The 19,374-nt window shown below is 34.8% G+C and overlaps 1 protein-coding gene across 1 annotated transcript in view; it reads left to right on the top strand.

The window, feature by feature from the left end:
• Positions 1-1,154: 1,154 nt before the first annotated feature.
• Positions 1,155-19,374, top strand: part of LOC129279163 (E3 ubiquitin-protein ligase RNF13-like) — a 51,517-nt gene continuing 33,297 nt past the window's right edge. Inside the window, exons 1-4 of the mRNA XM_064110829.1 lie at positions 1,155-1,302; positions 12,732-13,055; positions 16,581-16,655; positions 18,749-18,877. Of these exons, the coding sequence (XP_063966899.1) occupies positions 12,945-13,055; positions 16,581-16,655; positions 18,749-18,877 (315 nt within the window). The 5' untranslated portion in view covers positions 1,155-1,302; positions 12,732-12,944. The remainder of the gene's footprint in view (positions 1,303-12,731; positions 13,056-16,580; positions 16,656-18,748; positions 18,878-19,374) is intronic.

Here is a 19,374-nt window from a genome sequence, read left to right as displayed (position 1 = left end):
GGCTCTTGCCCCCCTGGCCATGCACCGACCCATGTTACGCCGCTGCTCTATAACTCTCTAAATAAAGCTCCAAATGTTTTAAATTTTGGTATAGAAACTCTTTTGGTGTTCTTAGCAAGTGTATATGAAATATTGCGATACTCAGATCAATTCTTTGTTGTTTTACCTTTTGCTTTTTATTGTCTTTTCAATGAAATTTGTTGAGGAATCTTTTGAGATCATAACTATACAGCAGAAAATAAATACATTTGAACGACCAACCCCCCCCCCCCAAAAAAAATCGTACATTCATGATTTTTGGTCAGAAACGCAATTTGAATATTGACCTACATGCATGCATGCATGGAATCACGTTTTTGAGCAATTTTGGGTCCGACATGTCGAAATCTTGAAAAACAAACCGCGGGCTTGCATTTTATATTTATTTTATTTACATGTGACCACAGAAGGTGCTTGTCTTTTTTTCAGATGGGATATTTTATTAGATCGCGTTCCGCGCTCATATAATTAAGTTAGGGAGATTCCCACCCATAATTACGAAATGTAGGTGTGCCCAGTTTTAGTTCTAAACAAAAATGTAAATCTAAATCTATCCTGTTCATGAATACAAAAATAATGCTAAGAATGTCCAGTTTTCAGGTCGGAATATAAAAAAAATCAGCTTGTTTCGCACGTCCATTATTTGATTGTTGAGATATGTTTAATTCACTCGAGTGACTGCAAACTATATCCTTAACGAGTCTTTTTACAGGCCATATTGAAAATTATTTTCATCTCACGCACGCATGATTTAATTGATTAGGGTTACATTAAGCTAAGAAGTAAATGACTAATTTTTACTTTTAAAACCAAAAAAGGGTCTTTTATTGATAGGACTTCCCCTAAATGAACCACCGTCAACAACAAAGAAAAAAAAGCGGGCGATATGGGAAAATAGGGATTTTTCCGGCACCCTTATTGGTGAAATCTGGATCTGCCCCTGTATATCGATTTTTATGTCTTGGTAACTTTGCAAATAAAACCAACTGATCAAATGAATGTCTGAATGAATCCATCCATCCATCCATCCATCAATCCATCAATCAATCAAAATATCTTATCTACTATATATAGCGATCGCGAGCGAACGCAACTTAATCAGGTATAGCGCCATCATTAGATGAAATGTTTGTAATGTTATTTTATTACGGAATTCCGAAGTTGGTGCGGGGGACTCTGTAACTTGTTTACAAATTCTCATTATTTTCATCAATCAAACAAATGAAAGACTTCTTGGTGTTTGTTGGAGGATTGATATTTATTGTAAGTTTTAATTTCTGTCATTTATTTGAAAAAAAAACAATGTTTCGCTTTATTGACCCACTCACTCATTGGTTTCGTTTCCTCTTTCTTTCCACCGTTCACTTTGCAGTTGTGACCTGGTGACTGGTACGGGGGAATACGGTACACTTTACATGAATATGAATTAAGTAAAAAGTGCGGCATGCATGCAGCTGCAGAGCTGTGAGGGTAGTGCACACACGTTCTTGAAAGTTGAATTTAAGAGTGGATGCACTGTTGTGTTAGTGCCAGTGTGAACGTGTGGATCGAATTAGTTACTACCAAATTAAGTGTTGGGTGCTAATGCCAGTTTTGCACTGGCAGACTTCGACTTCGAGTTCAACTTATTCGACCAAATTTCCCGCAGGCAAATCTTTGTTTTGGGTGCTAATTTCAGAACTTCACTTTGTCTTCAGTCCATATCAAAATTATCTTACGGCGCGGCGAAGGCGAAGCCCAGCTTCTACTGTGAAGCGATGTCTGAATTTGATAATAATGTGAAGATTGGAGCCAAAATAACATACAGCAGTTCCCAATCGCGATATTTGGGTAAATAGGGAAAGCGATGGGCATATTGTTTATTGACCTCGTACTGTGACTGAGAGACTTGCAATGACATTTGCAAACAATTTCTGGTGGGCTGTGGTGAAATTTGCTCGAAGTCGGCCGGTGCGAAACTGCATTGGCGCCAACTCTTTTCATAAATTTGGCTCTACAATGTAAACCAAAGACAAGAAAGTCAATCATGGCAAACACAATATTTTCTTAGAATTCATCAAGACTTGTAGTTGTACTCGACTCTATCAACAAACAATTTCCACCAAAATTTGCAAAAATCAAAGATGTAAAATTTTTACCGAGAACAATTGACAGGATTGACATTAAACAGTTTTTTAAAATGATTAACGTATGGTAGTGGATCTTATTACCAAACACTTTTCATGAATTCAATCATATCAAACACAATATTCTCATAAAATCTACCAAACTGTTACCATACACCTGTAAATACACAAACACATCGATCTACTACAAAATATGTAAAAATTTTGCTGAAATAGTTTTTCTTTTTTACAATATCAGCTTCCATTCAGTCCCCTCTTCGCTTGTGAAATACATGTAGTTTGGTCATTTGAAAATAAACATGTGTTTTCTATGGGAAAAGTTGAGAAAACAACAAAATCACTGATGAGCTAATTTATATTATTTTGAGAATAGAAAGACTTTGAAAATGTGCTTTAACCATTTTTCATCATCTTTTTATTCAAGTTCCCTTGGCTTTGTGAGGATGTTGCAAAGTTTTGAGCGTATGATGAAATTATTTTGTGATGCGTATGATGTGCACGTTCGGTAATACAAGGCCGGTCGGTAATACAATCACTCACTATTATATGCTACTAAGTACTAACTACTGTCTAGACATGTATGTACATGTATGTAAGCCCCTTGATATCACCTTTTTATCGTACCACTCTTTTCGTGTGAAATGTTTTGGTCATTAGTACATGTAGGTTCTATCACATACTCTATCTGTTTTGGACAACTCTATTGTAAATAAGCTGATTGTGTGTTTTCAGTGAAAAGTGGGAGAATGAACAGAATCACTGCAGTGATCGTTTATTTTAAATACTAGTTGATCTATTACATTTTGTTATTTTGAGGAAATAAAAACTTTTGACTTTGACAGGGAATGTGTTTTTCCCCCTTTCATTGCATCTTTCTATTCCAAGTCTTACATGTAGCTTTGGAACTGCACTGTAAAGTTCTAATCTACATACCGTGTACTGTACATGTATTAGGGCAAGGCAAAAAGCATTTTGAATTAATTTCTGATCGTGGGTATGTCTATGACAACCAAAAAATTACTTTTTTTCTTTCCAGGGCTCTTTTTGGAGAAACTTAAAAATATTCCAGGGCTACTTTTTCATTTTCCAGGGCTCTTTTTCCACTTTCCAGGGCTACAATTTCTGGAGCTCGCGGCTTTTTTGCGTTTGTGTGTGTGTGTGTCTGTGTGTGTGTATGGGTGTGTGTGTGTGTGTGTGCCACATTGAAGGGATGCTGGTCAGCAGTGCAGGGCTGCTCTGCTGCAGGCTCTGCTTTAACAAGATGTACTGATTTATTCTAATAATTCTAGTGAATTTTGTCTACTACTCTACTGTCTCTTCTTCCAGTATAATTTAACATCAGTTACATTTTCATTATTTACAAACAAAATTGAGGGGGAGATGTGATAGTATCATTAGTATGACATATTTCCTTGTCTCCCCCTCAATTTACACACTACACAGTACACAGTCAAGAAATATACCACAATAACATGTACCACATGCACTATTCACGCCCGTAAACAGAGATTCACAGGTAAGTTCTCTTAGCTGACACGATCCTATGATGGACTCGCGTGCGCTGAAATGAGCAATGTTATTGTGCCACTGTATCTTGTATTTGCTTGTGTGACTCTGCGGGCAGCTCCGCGGTGATTTACGTACATATATACGTGATGTTCGCAACTGCAGTCGGGCAATGAGTTTGGGATTTTGTAGCACAATTGGTGTGCGCGTAGGAAACAGCTCAAGATTGTAATATAAGCGGTCACACGCAAATGCAAACAAGTACACGTGGGCAATTCCAGCGTAACGGACATGACGTTCAGACAAATTTTTGTAATTCAAAGGTTTATACAGTAGAATTAGCAGTCTTTTTATAATTGCTACTGAGCTTATCAGACACATTTAAGTATCAGTTACATACACATGAAATTTCAAATCGTTTCGTTGAACAGTTGCGGAGAAATTGCACTCTTTGTCAGCGTAACGGACATGACACGAAATGGACGAAGCATTTTTACCTCCTATTGCTTATCAAAATTCCTGTGAATTCTTAGATTGCATGCACCTGACGCTGGTGTTAATTTAACCTTAAGATCATGCTCTATCCATAAAATGGTGTTTAACAAAAGTTTTACAGTGCATTCTGTATTCATAGCTCAAAATGTAGCGTAACGGACATGACACATGAAGCGTAACGGACATGACAGTTTCGTCCACTTTTTGTAAGCGAATATAATTATTTTATTACAAGATATGGTACAAGTCTAATTGGTTACTTGTTAAGGCTAGAGGTTAGAGACACACATCATAACTGGTAATCTGTAATATCTCCTATTATTTTGCAATTTGAGAGGGGGGCTTTGCGTACAATATTTATAAAACAAAAAAATATTTGGAAAAATTTCTTTTACACCAGTAAAATGATTATTTTCCAGTTACTACCATCCGCCACATCTAATTAAAAGAGAAAAAGTTGATAGTAAAGATTATTTTTTATTCATGGCTTACTATTTGACAATATACACTAGCGTAACGGACATGACACCCTTCCGAAGTGAACTTCATCAGCACTTCTTAGTTGCAAAATGAAAGAAATATGAATAATGAATGTAATTATGTAACAGCAAAGTACCTTTACTATCATTCTTAAGAAAAAAATGTAGATATTATTGGCACTTTTGGCAGGTATTATTAATTTAATAGCTATAGCCCACATGATAATTTTATATAGAATACAATGCTTTAATAGTACCATAGGCACACTGAGAAGAGCAAATCAGATTTTTTGTGAGAAGAAAACAAAATGTACCAGACCTGATTAAATCTAAGATGAACATACACCTGTATTATAAAATGTATTTTATGATAAAGAATATGTACTAGTATTAATGTCAATTTCAAGATTAAAAAAATGATATTAAAAAGGATTTTAAATTTTAATAGCTGAGCAGTACCTGGAAACCAGTCTTTCATTATCGATTATGTACGAGTTATAAGGTAATCGGAATGTTTGTAAAATCGCTTTTGAGATTTTTTTCATTCAAAATAAAGATCCTTGGTATAATCATCCTTTCATCAAATCTTGGATGTACTAAATCTTACGATCTTGCTTGCTGACAAATGTGGCTGTATCTAATTTCATTGTATTGTCTGCGCTGCTTGTGTACAAATGAAGATACATCATTCAAATCATGATTATGGCTGACCAAAATACTATGATGACATAATTTATTGATCGCGCCACATTCCTTCCACAGCCTCTTTGCTTTGTGATATGAAGAAGTGCCACTGTAGATTCATGGATTCATAGAGCTACATCATGTAACACAGATATCTGAATATTTACAAACTTGTTTTAAATGTGAGCCAGTGCCATCACTGAAGAAGTTGAGGGTTGGTGAAAGTCAGATACTTTGAAGCAATGTCATCAAAGATCTCATGAATTCACAAGTTGGAGTTTTATCATGCTCCAAACTGTCAGTGCAAACACCTAAGATAATCAATTATTGTTCAAACACAAATGATGCAGATTGTGATCTGAGTATGTTGCCAGATTTAGCTGCATCTTATCCTAATATTATGTGGCATACCGTTAATTCTCAGAAAAATATACCAGAACAAGAGCTGAACTTTCATCATTTACCAACTTCTAAAAATAGCTAGAATGACATGCAGATTCTAGGAGTTATTACATCCAGCTATCCTCAACAATTGAGACTGACCACAGTCTGTGACACTGAGCCTAATATTTTGTTTTTGTGAATGCTGCCTTTTGTCATATATTAGGTGTCATGTCCGTTACGCGAATTGTCATGTCCGTTACGCCATTTTTATGAAAATGAGAAGTGGTCAGGGAAAATGATTGCTACACATGGTAGGGGGTTTAATTCTAACATAGAATCTGAATCTGCAGTACCTTCAGACAAATTTCCTGTAAGCTGTGAAAACTTTAAGTGAAAAACGTAACGGACATGACACTGATAATGGTAAAGAAATCACATTAATCTGAAGATCGATTTCTCTAAAATTGATGAATGGCATGAAATATAACAATGATTTTCTGTTGATTTAAACATTAATCATCGATACAAAAGTTAAAAGAGACCTGTGGGACCTTATTTGCTTTTAGTAGAGACAGGAAAGATGAATTGTTTAAAAATAGCCACATTTTTTAGATTTTGCAATTTATTATTTTATTTTTTTGATGATGGAAAAAAACACAAAATTTTATCAATATTGTGATTTTTCTATTGGAAATTGAAACTTTATAGATTACTTTTTAAGAAAATTTGACTGCTTAAGTGAAATCTGAAACTTCATTTTTTCTCGAAAGTGAACATTTTCCATGGAATTGCCCACATTTAAATGCAATATAATGTATAATTTAAATGCAATCACGTACGTATGCATGAAATGCTACATAAATATACAGTGTTGACGGGGGCGATTATGAGTTTTGCAGTCGCCCTCGTGTGAGTGTTTTCAGCCCTTTTCCGGGGCTCTTTTTGGACTTTCCGGGGCGAATTCGCCCGCCGCCCCCGTGTAATTTTTTGGTTGGTCTATGACTATGTGTTGGTGTTTTAGATCATTAAATGAAACTTGTGTGAGGTTATTATCAAATGAATATATACATAAGGTTACTTTATTAAAGGTTTAGTTCTGGATGCAGGATCTTCTGTTTCTCTCTGTCCAGCTCTTGATTATACAGTGAGGTCTGAAAAATGTATCCAAGCAAAGGTCGATGTTATTTGAGGTCAATAAACTTTGGGTTTATTATCAAATAAGGGAATTTATAATTTGTCTAATAATTTATATTGAATAATTATTAATCTAAGTTTGTTTTAAATTTCAATCGTTCTAATTTCAAACCTAATTAAAATACATTTAATATGTTAGCTTTATGTAACTTCATGTATCAGCTTTTAGTGAATTAAAAAGTGAGGTACAGGGGCCAATTGCACAAAAGGGTCTTTCCAAGGACCGTCTTTCGTGTCGCCCATCTTTTATGATGCGCTGTATGCGGTATATTTCTGAAATGTATGATAAACAAATAAAATTTGTTAATAGCTAGCATTTAAATCAATTTGTATACAATTTCATGATACATACATATCACATCGTTTTATAAACAAAGATTTTATTTACTAACGGATGAATAAAATATGTTTGCAGGTAATTTATTTAAAATGCGTTTCACATGGCGCATCATATTAAATGGGCGACACGAAAGACGGTTCTTGCAAAGACCCTTTCATGCAATCGGCCCCAGGAGTCTACTGTACATGTGATTTGATCAGTCTTCTGGTAATTTTAGGTCAAAAACTAAATTGCAGTAATGAAAATTGATATTTTGCATGTTTTGTTGATCATCGTATTTTTATTACCTCATTCCATTATTGGGCAAGTCCAAGAATTCGCGCGCGTTACGTATGCGACATTTCAGAGGCTTTAATGACCTGAAAAATAGTGTTAAATGACTTTGATTAGATTGAATACCCTCATGATGGTAGACATCTAGGAGAAGAATAATCCTGCAAAAAATGGTGACATATGACCTTGACCTTGACCTTTCAGAGAGAAAAGATATGCCGTTACGTATGGGACGCAGAAAAAAAGACAATTTTTATTTTTTTCAAGTTGAGAATTCTCAGAAATTATTTCATTTGACAACTTGTAACTTTATAGTGTGATAGAAGTCACAATACTCTAGTATATCTAAGGCAAGTTTCATGTCATAAGCCAAAGTCCTCTAATTACAGACTCTAATTAAACAAATTATTAAATGACATGTTACGTATGGGACATTTTGTCCCCATAGAGAACGTACACAATTTTCCCCATTTAAAATATGGAAATAACAAAAGAGTTTCTTTCCTTTAAAATGTTCTATTGAGACATATTTTATATGACTGAAAAGGAAATTAGCCATCTCAACATTTTTTTTTCTTGTTTTTCATGGTTTCATGAATTTCTTATGTACAGATATTTCTATTGTTTTTTATTTTTTTCAATTTTCACATTTTTTTCGCTTTGATTTCATTAAGCAGTATTCATAACAAATCAGTCTTTAAAAACTAAAGAAAAGGTAAATAATCATTTTTAAAGCACTCATGAAATGTGTTTTTCTCCGTTCACTTTGTACACAAGTCTTCCCATTGACATTGTGTGTAAATGTCCCATACGTAACATGTTGTCCAATACATAACAATTTATAATTAACTTTTAATTAAAAAGTGAACTCTATTTTTGAAACTTTTTGTGGTATAACATTTTCATACTTAATATATTAGAACTTCCCAGAGATGCAACAATACAAGTATTGTATTATGAGAAATAACTTAAAAAAACATCCTCAAAATGTTACGTATGGGACATTCCATCCTTGGACAAGACCTAATTTGCATAGTTAATTAGATGACACCACTTTTTTCCCCCCAAAAGTAATAAGATGTTAGGGGGTCCATGTCCCACCGACTAAATCTCACAAGTTTTGTTTTTATTTTCTATGAGTTTTTATAATTGTCCCATACGTATCGCCCATTTTACCAATTATGCAAATTAGGTGCCCCAAATTAGCATAAATATGCATATTATCAAATATTTCTTAATGAAATTTTAAAATTCAACATTTGGCTTTCTTACCCCACCAAAGGTACTGTAACTTCTTTTTAAAGATGAAATTTGGCCTCCTGGGGTGACCTTTTCTTGGACTTGCCCTATTAAGCAAATAAAACTATTATTCAGAGCATGTTTACATGTACATGTAGTTACTGTGAAAGTTAAAAGATTGCGAGATAAACAAAAGTTTGGGTACTAATGTAGTTTTGCATTAAAGCATTGATTTGCAAAGCTGTGACTTATTGGGAAAAAGTTGCAAGTTTATTTGAATTATTTCTCTTAGTTCAATATTAAAACATTGTACATGTACAATACACTGTACTTGTTTCAATGGGAGTGGTTTAAATTAATGATGTAAAAAAAAAAATCATAGTAAAAGTCCTTTTCTGGACTTTTCTCACTTTTAAGAAAATAATACTTCTAATTTCCTCTCTTCATCATTTCTCGTCTTTCAATTTTAATCTTTCTGACTGTATTTCCTTCCCTTCTTCATATTACACATGGTGAACCGTAAACTTTCTCCACGTTACATATGTAATTAATGCCAATTGACCAATTCATTCAATTATCAACTTGTCTACTATCATTTGGTCTACCATCAGTTTGTCCACTATCATGAACTAATTGCCATTTCGTCAACTCACCATTTTGTCTAATAAAAACCATTTTTCCCGTAGCGATTTAGTGCCATTTCATCTGATTGGACTAAGTGTTAATTGTGAGAAATGAATGGAAATCAAATGGATATTAGACCCACTGGTTGTGAGACGAAATGGTCATAGATGAACTGGTGATTAGACGAAGTGATGATTGGACTAAATGGTTATTGGATCAAATGGTTGTTAGACAACGCATACATTCGTAATTCCGAAGCTTCGTTATTCCGAAGGTTCGGATATTCTGAAGGTTCGTTATTTCGAAGGTTCGTATTTCCGAAGGTTCGGAATTACGAACCTTCGGAATTACGAAGCGTAACCGTTAGACAAAATGTTGATGGGCGGAATGGCATTAGACTAATAAAATTAGACTTTGTGGTGAGTGGACGAGTTGGCAGTAGACAAATTGGTAATTTACAATCTATACCCACCCCCCCAAAAAAAAAAATTATGATAAAGGAAAAAAAAAAACACTTTTAGTTCTTTAAAGGTCAAGTCCACCCCAGAAAAATATTGATTTGAATAAATACATGTAGAGAAATATCAAACAAGCATAACGTTTCATAAAAATCGGATGTATGTAAAATAAGAAAGTTATGGCATTTAGAAGTTTCGCTTATTTTTCACAAAACAGTGATATGCACAACTCAGTGACATGCAAACGATTCAGATGATGATGTCCATCACTCACTATTTCTTTAGTTTTTTTATTGTTTGAATTATACAATATTTCATTTTTTACAGATTTGACAATGAGGACTATTAACTTGACTGAACCATATAGTATTAAAAAATGCTGATTCCTTTTTTACAGGGAGGAATCAATCTTTGTTTCACTTGTCATTGAGAAAATTAGAGTATATCATAATTCATACAGTATATAAAATACAAAAGAAATAGTGAGTGGATGACCTCATCAGCCTCCTCATTTGCATGTACATGTACATGTACCAACCAGGATGTGCATAAAACTGTTTGTGAAATTAAGCAAAATTTTAAAATGTCATTACTTTTTTATTTTATATATATCCGATTTTGATGAAATTTTCAGTGTTATATGCTTGTTGGATTTTTCTCTTTTTATTCAAATCAACTTTTTGTTGGGGTGGACTTGTCCTTTAAGAACCTAATTTTGACATGTGGATTAACATTTTTTTCAATATTAAAGGAAACTAAATGCTCCATACAGTGCATACGTTCATACCACTCAAATACTCGTATAAGTCACCTGTACGTATCTATATACATTTACCCACATGCGCATGGAGTCTGAATTACTCGATTTCATTTGTAACCTGATTGAGTTGATGTATTATTAATTGGGTGTTGTCTGTAGGTAAACAGCCCGAATTACAGGATTCCCGATCGTCAAACTAAGTAATCAAGTAAAACTGGGGAAGATTAGTCAGTTTCTAATTGCCCCCTTCCTGAATGCTTACTCAAATAAATGCCATAGTATATCTCCATGTTGTGGGATTAAAGAGGTTTACAAAAATAGATTTTGTAAAGTGAGTATGAACACTGTAGATCAGTCATTTCATTTCGGGATCTTATTATGCTGCATTGCATGGCCTTTTGAGGGATTATTTGTGTGCAGTATGTGTGTTTCTCTTTAAAGGACAAGTCCATCCCAACAAAAAGTTGATTTGAAAAAAAGGATAAAAATCCAACAAGCAAAACACTGAAAATTTCATCAAAATCGGATGTAAAATATTAGAAAGTTATGATATTTTAAAGTTTCGTTTAATTTCACAAAACAGTTATATTCACAACCTTGTTGGTATGCAAATGAGGAGACTGATGACATCACTCACTCACTATTTCTTTTGTATTTTATTATATGAAATATGAAATTTTCTAATTTTCTCCTCATTGTCAAGTGATACAACGATTAATTCCTCCCTGAACATGAGGAATTAGCATTGTTGAATACTATATGGTTCAGTCAAGTTGGTCCTTATTGTCAAATCTATAAAAAATGAAATATTGTATAATTCAAACAATAAAAAACAAACGAAATAGTGAGTGATGGACATCATTGACTGACTCAACTAGTTGTGCATATCACTGTTGTGTGAAAAATAAGCGAAACTTTAAAATGTCATAACTTTCTTATTTCACATCCAATTTTGATGAAACTTTCAGCACTATGCTAGTTTGATTTTTCTCTATTTATTCAAATCAGCATTTTCCTGGGGTGGACTTGACCTTTAAATAATTAATAGATTGAAAAATATAGGTTTCCATTCCAAGTATTGAAGGAGTATAAAAAATTTATGTTGGGCAAACACATTCGAATATTACATTCCATGACATGTAATGCATACTGGGGAGTGTTTCATCAACATTTTCATCCGACAAGTTGTCAGATCTGACATCTTTCTCTCATGTCAATTGGCTGAGAGGTACTGTTACTATGGTAACTGTCGGATAAAATGGGACTTGTCGGATAAAATGTCCGACAAGTCCTTTCATGAAACGCCCCCCAGGTTCGCCGTAATTTGTTCCTGAATCCTAATTAAGTGAAACACATTTTCCTGTCAGATAGTTGTATCTACATGTACATGTATTGTACTTCACAAAGCACTACATGTATGTAGCAAAATAATCAAATAATAATTGCTGGGGTGGGGTTGTATTCCTTGATTTAATTTAATTGTGAACTTGCTCAAAGTCCTCCAATGCTCAAATGATAGTATGATGATGAAGGGAAAAAAATATATTTGCTTTCTCCCATGATAATTGACACAGATGTCCTTTAAAGCTAAATGAAAGTAGAACCAGTAAAACACTGATTTCGTGAGAAAGTCTGTAAAACCAAGGTTAAGTATTACTACATGTATATTATCGTGGATCTAGATCTGGTACAGTTACATAAAATGAACTTTGTGAAATCATAAAATCTAAGCTGAAAAACGATCACACTGAAGATTGCCAACACAGATAGGCACACGTGGGACAGTGTATTATTATTGCTGGAATAAAGACCCGACGGAAATGACCGAATCCGCACATATTTTGCTTATTTCTCAGCAATTACACAATTTCTTCAAGAATCCTTGGCACATATTTTTATTCATACATGTATGTACAAACAGACACTTGAGTGGTCATTACATGTATATTAGATTCTGTAAAAAGTCATTTTGAGATCATTACCACAACTGGCATATTTATCTTTATTTGTAGACTACATTGACCTACATACATGTACAGTGGAAGGAAAGCACCTGTTGATGATGAAGTTCTAAGAATCTGCTGTTAAATCCTGAAATAATCCTTCAAACATTTTCTTGATCCATTCCAGCTAGGCATTTCAAGCGCAGGATTATCACCTAACGCCAAGGGGGCTGGATTACCGATGCAGTGACGTCATCCCATCATCAGTCCATTGAGTAATTGTGTAAAGCAGTTCACCTTGCCAGTGAATAGAGACAGACGAGCAACCTATTGGAGTGTCTCCTAGCATGTGAGGCGGATCGAGAGCACTGAGCCGATAGCAGACAGAACTCGTCATAGCATGAAGATGTTGTATCGCCGATATCTGATGAAGATGGAACTCGGGCAGGTTGCTGTCGCCCTGCTCGTCTTGTGTGCAGAGATCATGCATACTGCCGCTGATGTCATTGCTGTAAGTGCAATTTGCCTTTTATGTAAAATTTTTGAGACTTGATATATTACAGTACGTCGTTTATAAAAAAAAAGTTTGAACTTGTGAGCTCCGGTATATATGAACGACACCAAGTCCATGACTGGTCATTTCGAGTAAATAAAGAAAAATGTGAAGTTTCTTGTGTACGTATACATCATATATATGTTTGATGAGGATTTTGGTCAGTTTTTCATTCATTTTGGGTGCCCAGGAAATTACAGGATTTGATCGATTACACACAACATGGGCTCGTCTATTACGAAAGCAACAATATCGCACATTCTATGTTTACCTCAATTTTGCCAAGAGGTAGACTTGTTCGTTTTTATATAATTTGTAACCTTATTTTGAATGCTGGATCCGTTTGGATGAGGGAAAGGTACCAGAGAGGAGCAGACTTTGAGTGAACATGTTCTTTGTAAACATTTTTTTGTATAAACTTTTTAATTTTTTTAATAGTTCATACTACATACATGTACTTTAAACCAGTACCGGGGGGGGGGGGGGTATTGAAGTAATCATACAGATAATGCCTTGCCTGATGAAAAAAGATATCAGTTTAAAAAAAAAAGTTATACAAGTGCATAAAGAGTCTAAACTCTAAACTGGTTCATGAAACATAAAAAGTAGGGAAATAACATGAAGATAAAAACATGGAATAGTGGCAAAATACATGTACATGTACAGTATGTAGTTTATTGTGAACACCTTTAATACAGCTTACACTGCATGTACAAGGAAATATTTTAACATTACATTATTTTCAGTGAGCTTCATTGCAAACTGAAAGAGCCCTCGTCCGTCATCATCATCATCCTCCACTATTCCTGCCTTTGTACTTGGTCTCTCTGGAAACCGTTGCTATTGGCAACAAGTTATCATGAGACAATAATTATAAAGGGAAGTTAGATTGGAGAGGGGAGATGGAGTCCTGAAAGAAAGGACTGCAATCAAGCAATTTGTACCTGTAGCATACTGTGGAAAGATCGCGTCCCTTTGGCATACCAGTACTATCAATGGTGAAATTATAATTTTTGCTGGTACATATACAGTGGCACGTAGTGCCATGCCATGCTAGTATTGCACACATACATGTACATATATTGTATATTGGCCAAAATGTTGACCTACATGTACATGTACATGTACATACATGTAACAGAATGTAGCAAGAAGCTTAGATTTCATTGATAGAGAATTCCATATACCTGTAGCGCTATTAAAAAGCAAGTTAAAATGACCTTTGGTTTTGTACATGAAGAAGTACAATATTATTAGTATTAATAGTACAAATAGGTCTCTCTACATGTATGTTAAGTACAACAATCTTGTGCACACTTGCACACATGTAATGTATGTTCCTTTATAGCGCACCCTCCCCAATTCTATTATTTTTTTTAAATGCAGAAACAGTGCTGTTGTTCACTAGAGCAACAGCTTAAACTCTACCAAATGGCTTCTCTCCAGGAATGCTCAAAATTGAATATTTGATGGTTTCAAAAACATATTTTTGATATAAAATTTATAATTATTTTCTAATCTGGTTATACAGTAAAAAAGAATGGAATATACTTTATATGCATGTAATAAAAATCATGAGGTTTTTTTATCACAGTCATTCAAAATTGGTCATTAAAATAATATTCAATAATATATAATTTGTACGTTCAAAAAAATATTGGTGGTTCATTGTACAGTGCATGTACATGTACACTGTACTTGTATCTTTCTGCACCTTGTTTTATGATCATTTGCATACCAGTCAGACTGCAGGTCCCAAGAAAGTGGCTTCTTTCATCCAAGTGATATTCATGACTTGAGATGTTTTGCATATTTAATGAGCTTGATGCGGACCAAAACACCTCTTTTCATTCGGTCATTGCTGAGCTAATTGTGCATCGAATTTCATGAATTTGGTACCATTGTAAAGACGAAGAATCATTCTTTCAGGTCATGTGTTTGGATTTATTCAAAGATTTTGTAATATAGGTTAAAATTTTGATCTAAAATATGCTGCAAAATAAATATTTTCACCTGACAAAAGCTGCTATTTTCACACTTTATTTTTGTTTGAGCCCAAATGATTTTTATATCATGATAAAGCTGAATATGTATGCTTTGAAATGATATAGGTCTCAAACTAAGAATTGGTCTAATCGGGTCAAGATCACACTTTTCATTTGCCAAGTACATAAAGCAGTTTGAAAACAAGAATACTGCACTCTGATTGGTCAAAGAGACCACACAATGGCAAATTCCAACGGTCCCAGTGCCTGGGTTCGTGGGAAGGTCACACTTCCCATGTTGTAATCTCCTCAAATACCCCGCGCCTGTAGTTCTGTGAACCTTATCCAGCCAATCAGAACTCTGGATTTCATGCAAGTACAAAATTTCAGAAATCTCGTCTTGTACCTTGGTGGGAAAAGTGTGATCTTGACCCGATTAAAAGGTGCCGCATATCAAGAGTGGCATTGTGAGAAAGTACAGAAATTCAGCTTTATGGTGATAGAGATATTATTGAGGCTCAAAATAAAAAGTTTTGCACAATTTGCAAAAGAAAACAGGGGAAGAAAATTCAGTTTTGAGGCACATTTTCGGGCCAGAAATTTACTTATTTAACAAAATATTGTATACAAAATAAATGACCTATATGAAAGAGTAACTTTTACTCTATCTGATGGTGCAATAATATTTCATTTAACTTAAGATTAAAACAGGTAAATTCTTAGAGAAAGAAAATCTCACGAATCACGAGATTTTGCAAAGAGGAGGATTCAGCCACGAGATGATTTGGATGAATCTGGCCTTTTTGCTCATTAGCATAGGGACCTGCGGTCTGACTGATACATGTTGTAGGCCCTATGCATCTCAGTCTGTTGTGTACATTGTAGGTTTACAAAAGTAGATTTACAGCATAAATTCCCCCCTCCCCCCACAAACACAGACACATTTCCAGCACAATGTGTGCAGGAATGATGGATGATTATTTATTTTTTAGCTTTGCCTTTTATATAATCCAGGCTTCTCATAACCGAAACCTTATGGCTTTAATACTATCTGCGGGGTTTGGGAAGGATTTTATTTTTCGATAATCAGTCATGTATTTATACGTCTAGCTCTTGAGTCCCTACTTCCTGCAGAATTACTACACAAACATATGTAGGCCCACGTACATGTACTTGTTTGTACTATGAGTTAACATGTATTACATTTTAAACAAAATAATAGTATTAAATACACATGGAAAATACTGCTTTCTCACAATAATATTGAACATTATGTAATTATCTTTTTTTACACATGTTGTGACCCAGAGTGAAAATACCCCCCTTGTAGACTACATGTAGGCCTACATGTTTTGAATTCAAACCAGGATCCTGCTCTGGAGAGTAGTGTGCCAAGCTTCATGAAATTGTAATACAGTAGATTCTAGAGTGTCTTTTATGCTTGAAAGACAAGATTAATCATGTCATGTTTTTCTTCTGTTTTTGTTTTTGTGTTCAGACTTCTCCACATAATGACACTCAACGTTTTCAGTCAGTCACAGCAGCATTTGGATCCGACCCAGACGGCCAAATGGTTCGTTTTATTTTTCACTTCATGAAATACTAAAAAAAAACTTTCTTAATGGTATTTGATTTCCCCTTTTCAATGTTGAGCTTGAAGTTAAATTCCCTTTTCCTTCCCCTTTTCATACCTACTTGTATCTGTGATGTTATCCATGTACATCGTCATTATTGTGGCTGATCTGATTATTTCTGTTAATCTTGAAAATGATATGTTGCTTTTTTTCTTCTCGTTTGAATGCTTTATTAATTTAATCTGAGCTCATATAATTTTTACATCTTACATGTAATATAAATCTCAATCTTCTTGCTGATGGTGAAATGTGATTTCCATTCCCTTTGAAACATTAACTACATGTATACAGAGCTACCAAGTCTCACGCATTGTGCGTAAGACTCACGCATCCAGGGTCCGTCTCACGATCTTACGCATGGCACCCATTTTTCTCACGCATTGCACCCATTTTTCTCACGCATTGGGACCCGACAGAAAAAAAAAGAGAAAAAGTAGCATTATTCGCTAGATTATACGTACTGGCCGACCGCCGTCGCGTCTACCCCGGCACGTGAGACGAATCGAGAGTGCAGTCAGCGCACAAGTAGTACGTGATATGATGAATCGCGTGCGTGCATCGCATGGTTTTGTAGCATGGATCGATATCATGATGAAGCCCATATCTTGCGCGCGTGCATTGTGCGCGCGCCTTTTCAAAATGTACAAGTGTAAGTACTGGCTGCGCGCGCGCAGAGACGCCGAGTCATGAAAATCTCACGCATAACATTGTTTTGAACTTGGCATCTCTGTGTATATTGTGGCATCAACTTTCGTATTTGAGTACTCCCCTCACATAATCATCATATTATTATTGTGTAGCCCTTCATCTGTACAACAGAACTAAAATGATTTAAAGAATCAAGAAGATGACAGAATAGCCCTAACCCCCGGGGGTTAGGGCTCCGGGGGGGGGGGGGGGGCACTTCCGTGACGAGTGGTTACCATGCGCGACCATGGGGTCTCGAAAAGCACCCTAAACAAGTATTTTCCATATTCTGAAAATGCACCCCCAAGTATTGCCGTGTGAAACTCTACCCTTCACAAGTATTGGAAACAAAATGCTACTCTTGGCAAGTATTTCCTGAATTGAACCCCTGTACAGCGATATCTTAATTCGGTTTTACCTTTACTTACATCATTGCGTTTAGTACGGTTCCATCTCGTGCAAATCGGACTCCACAAACGCGTAGTGTTGACTGGGGCAAAAAGTACATCCTTTTATGAAATATTTTATAGTCTTTTTTATACCCTCACAAATTTGACCCTAAACACGTAGCTTTCCTAGCGAAATAGATACCCTTTTTAAAGTATTTTAGGGTTTTTGAGTTTTGACACCCTTATTACATTAGGTGCTTTACGTACGTAACATGCCCTATCTTGAAAAAGATCCCTTTTACATGTTTTTTTTGGTCGTGCATGGTATCCACTCGTCAATGTAAGTGCCCCCCCCCCCCCCCCGGGCCCTAACCTCATTCAATAGGATAGTGAAGCAGAGGAAATTGCACAAAATTTTAATATATCCATGAGGGGTGTACATTATGTACTTGCTTCTTTAACAAAATAAAGATGCTGTACTATAAAATTATTGATTCATCATTTTTCACTATTCTTCATCCTTTTCTGTGTAGTAAAATATACATTCTTTATAAAGCATTGTAAATACATGTACATGTGCATGTAGTGGCGTGCAACAGGTCTGCCCTCATTACATTCCAAATTTCCCTTAAAATTTATCAAAGAAATATGCCTTGGGACAGCTCTCGTGTTATGGCAGAATACTGATAATTGCATTTACCGCATAATTCATATTGCTCATTGGGGAAAAATAGCCCTTGACTTTAATAACATGATGAGCCCCCCCAATAAAAAATGGAAATAGCCCCAATGTGAAAATATCCCCTAAATGATAATTTCCTATCATGCATTCTCATTTGTAACACTCATTCTTTTTTAGTGTTATCCTTCCAACAATGGTTCAATTTTTCATATTTCCTTCCTTATCTCTCTTTTCCCTTCCTTTAAATTTTTTTTCTTCTGAATTTCCCATGCAGGGTTGGTTGGTGGAAGCCAATCCAAGCGAAGCATGTCAGCCGATAGACAAACCTCCAGTTCATCTACGAAACACTTCAGAGATGTACTTTGCTCTCATCAAGAGAGGCAAATGTGACTTTGATAAAAAGGTGTGTATTCTGAGAAGAACCAGATTTATTTATTTATTTTCAAATACTTATTTTTTATGTTTGTTTATTTATTTGTTTAAAAATGAATTCATTTCATTGTTTATTTATTTTTTTATTTGTTTCGTTTTTTATTTATTCATTATTTATTCATATTTTCAATCATTTTTTGATGTTTTCATTTTTTTATATGGTCTATCCTATTCAAATTGTTATATTTTCCTTTTTTTTATTCCAGGGGGGTGTGATTTAATAAGAATGTGAGATATTCAATCATAAAGTGAGATGGACAACATTCATGAAATATTATTGGTCTGCAATTTCTTGAAATCTATTTTAGTTTTCAGTGAATCATCTGAATTGATGATTTGCCAGCTTTACCCAGGGTTCATTAGGACCAGGGCCTGGTATCGTGAATTTTAAGATGAATAAAACAAAAAATCAAAATTATGATGAGTTTTGTTGCTGATAAAATATAGCAATTTATTAGCATTAAAAAC

This window comes from Lytechinus pictus, chromosome 16, assembly GCF_037042905.1.
Source record: "Lytechinus pictus isolate F3 Inbred chromosome 16, Lp3.0, whole genome shotgun sequence".
Classification (NCBI taxonomy): Eukaryota; Metazoa; Echinodermata; class Echinoidea; order Temnopleuroida; family Toxopneustidae; genus Lytechinus; species Lytechinus pictus.
The sequence above is the reverse complement of the archived record's forward strand: the minus strand, read 5'-3'. Positions and strand labels throughout refer to the sequence as shown.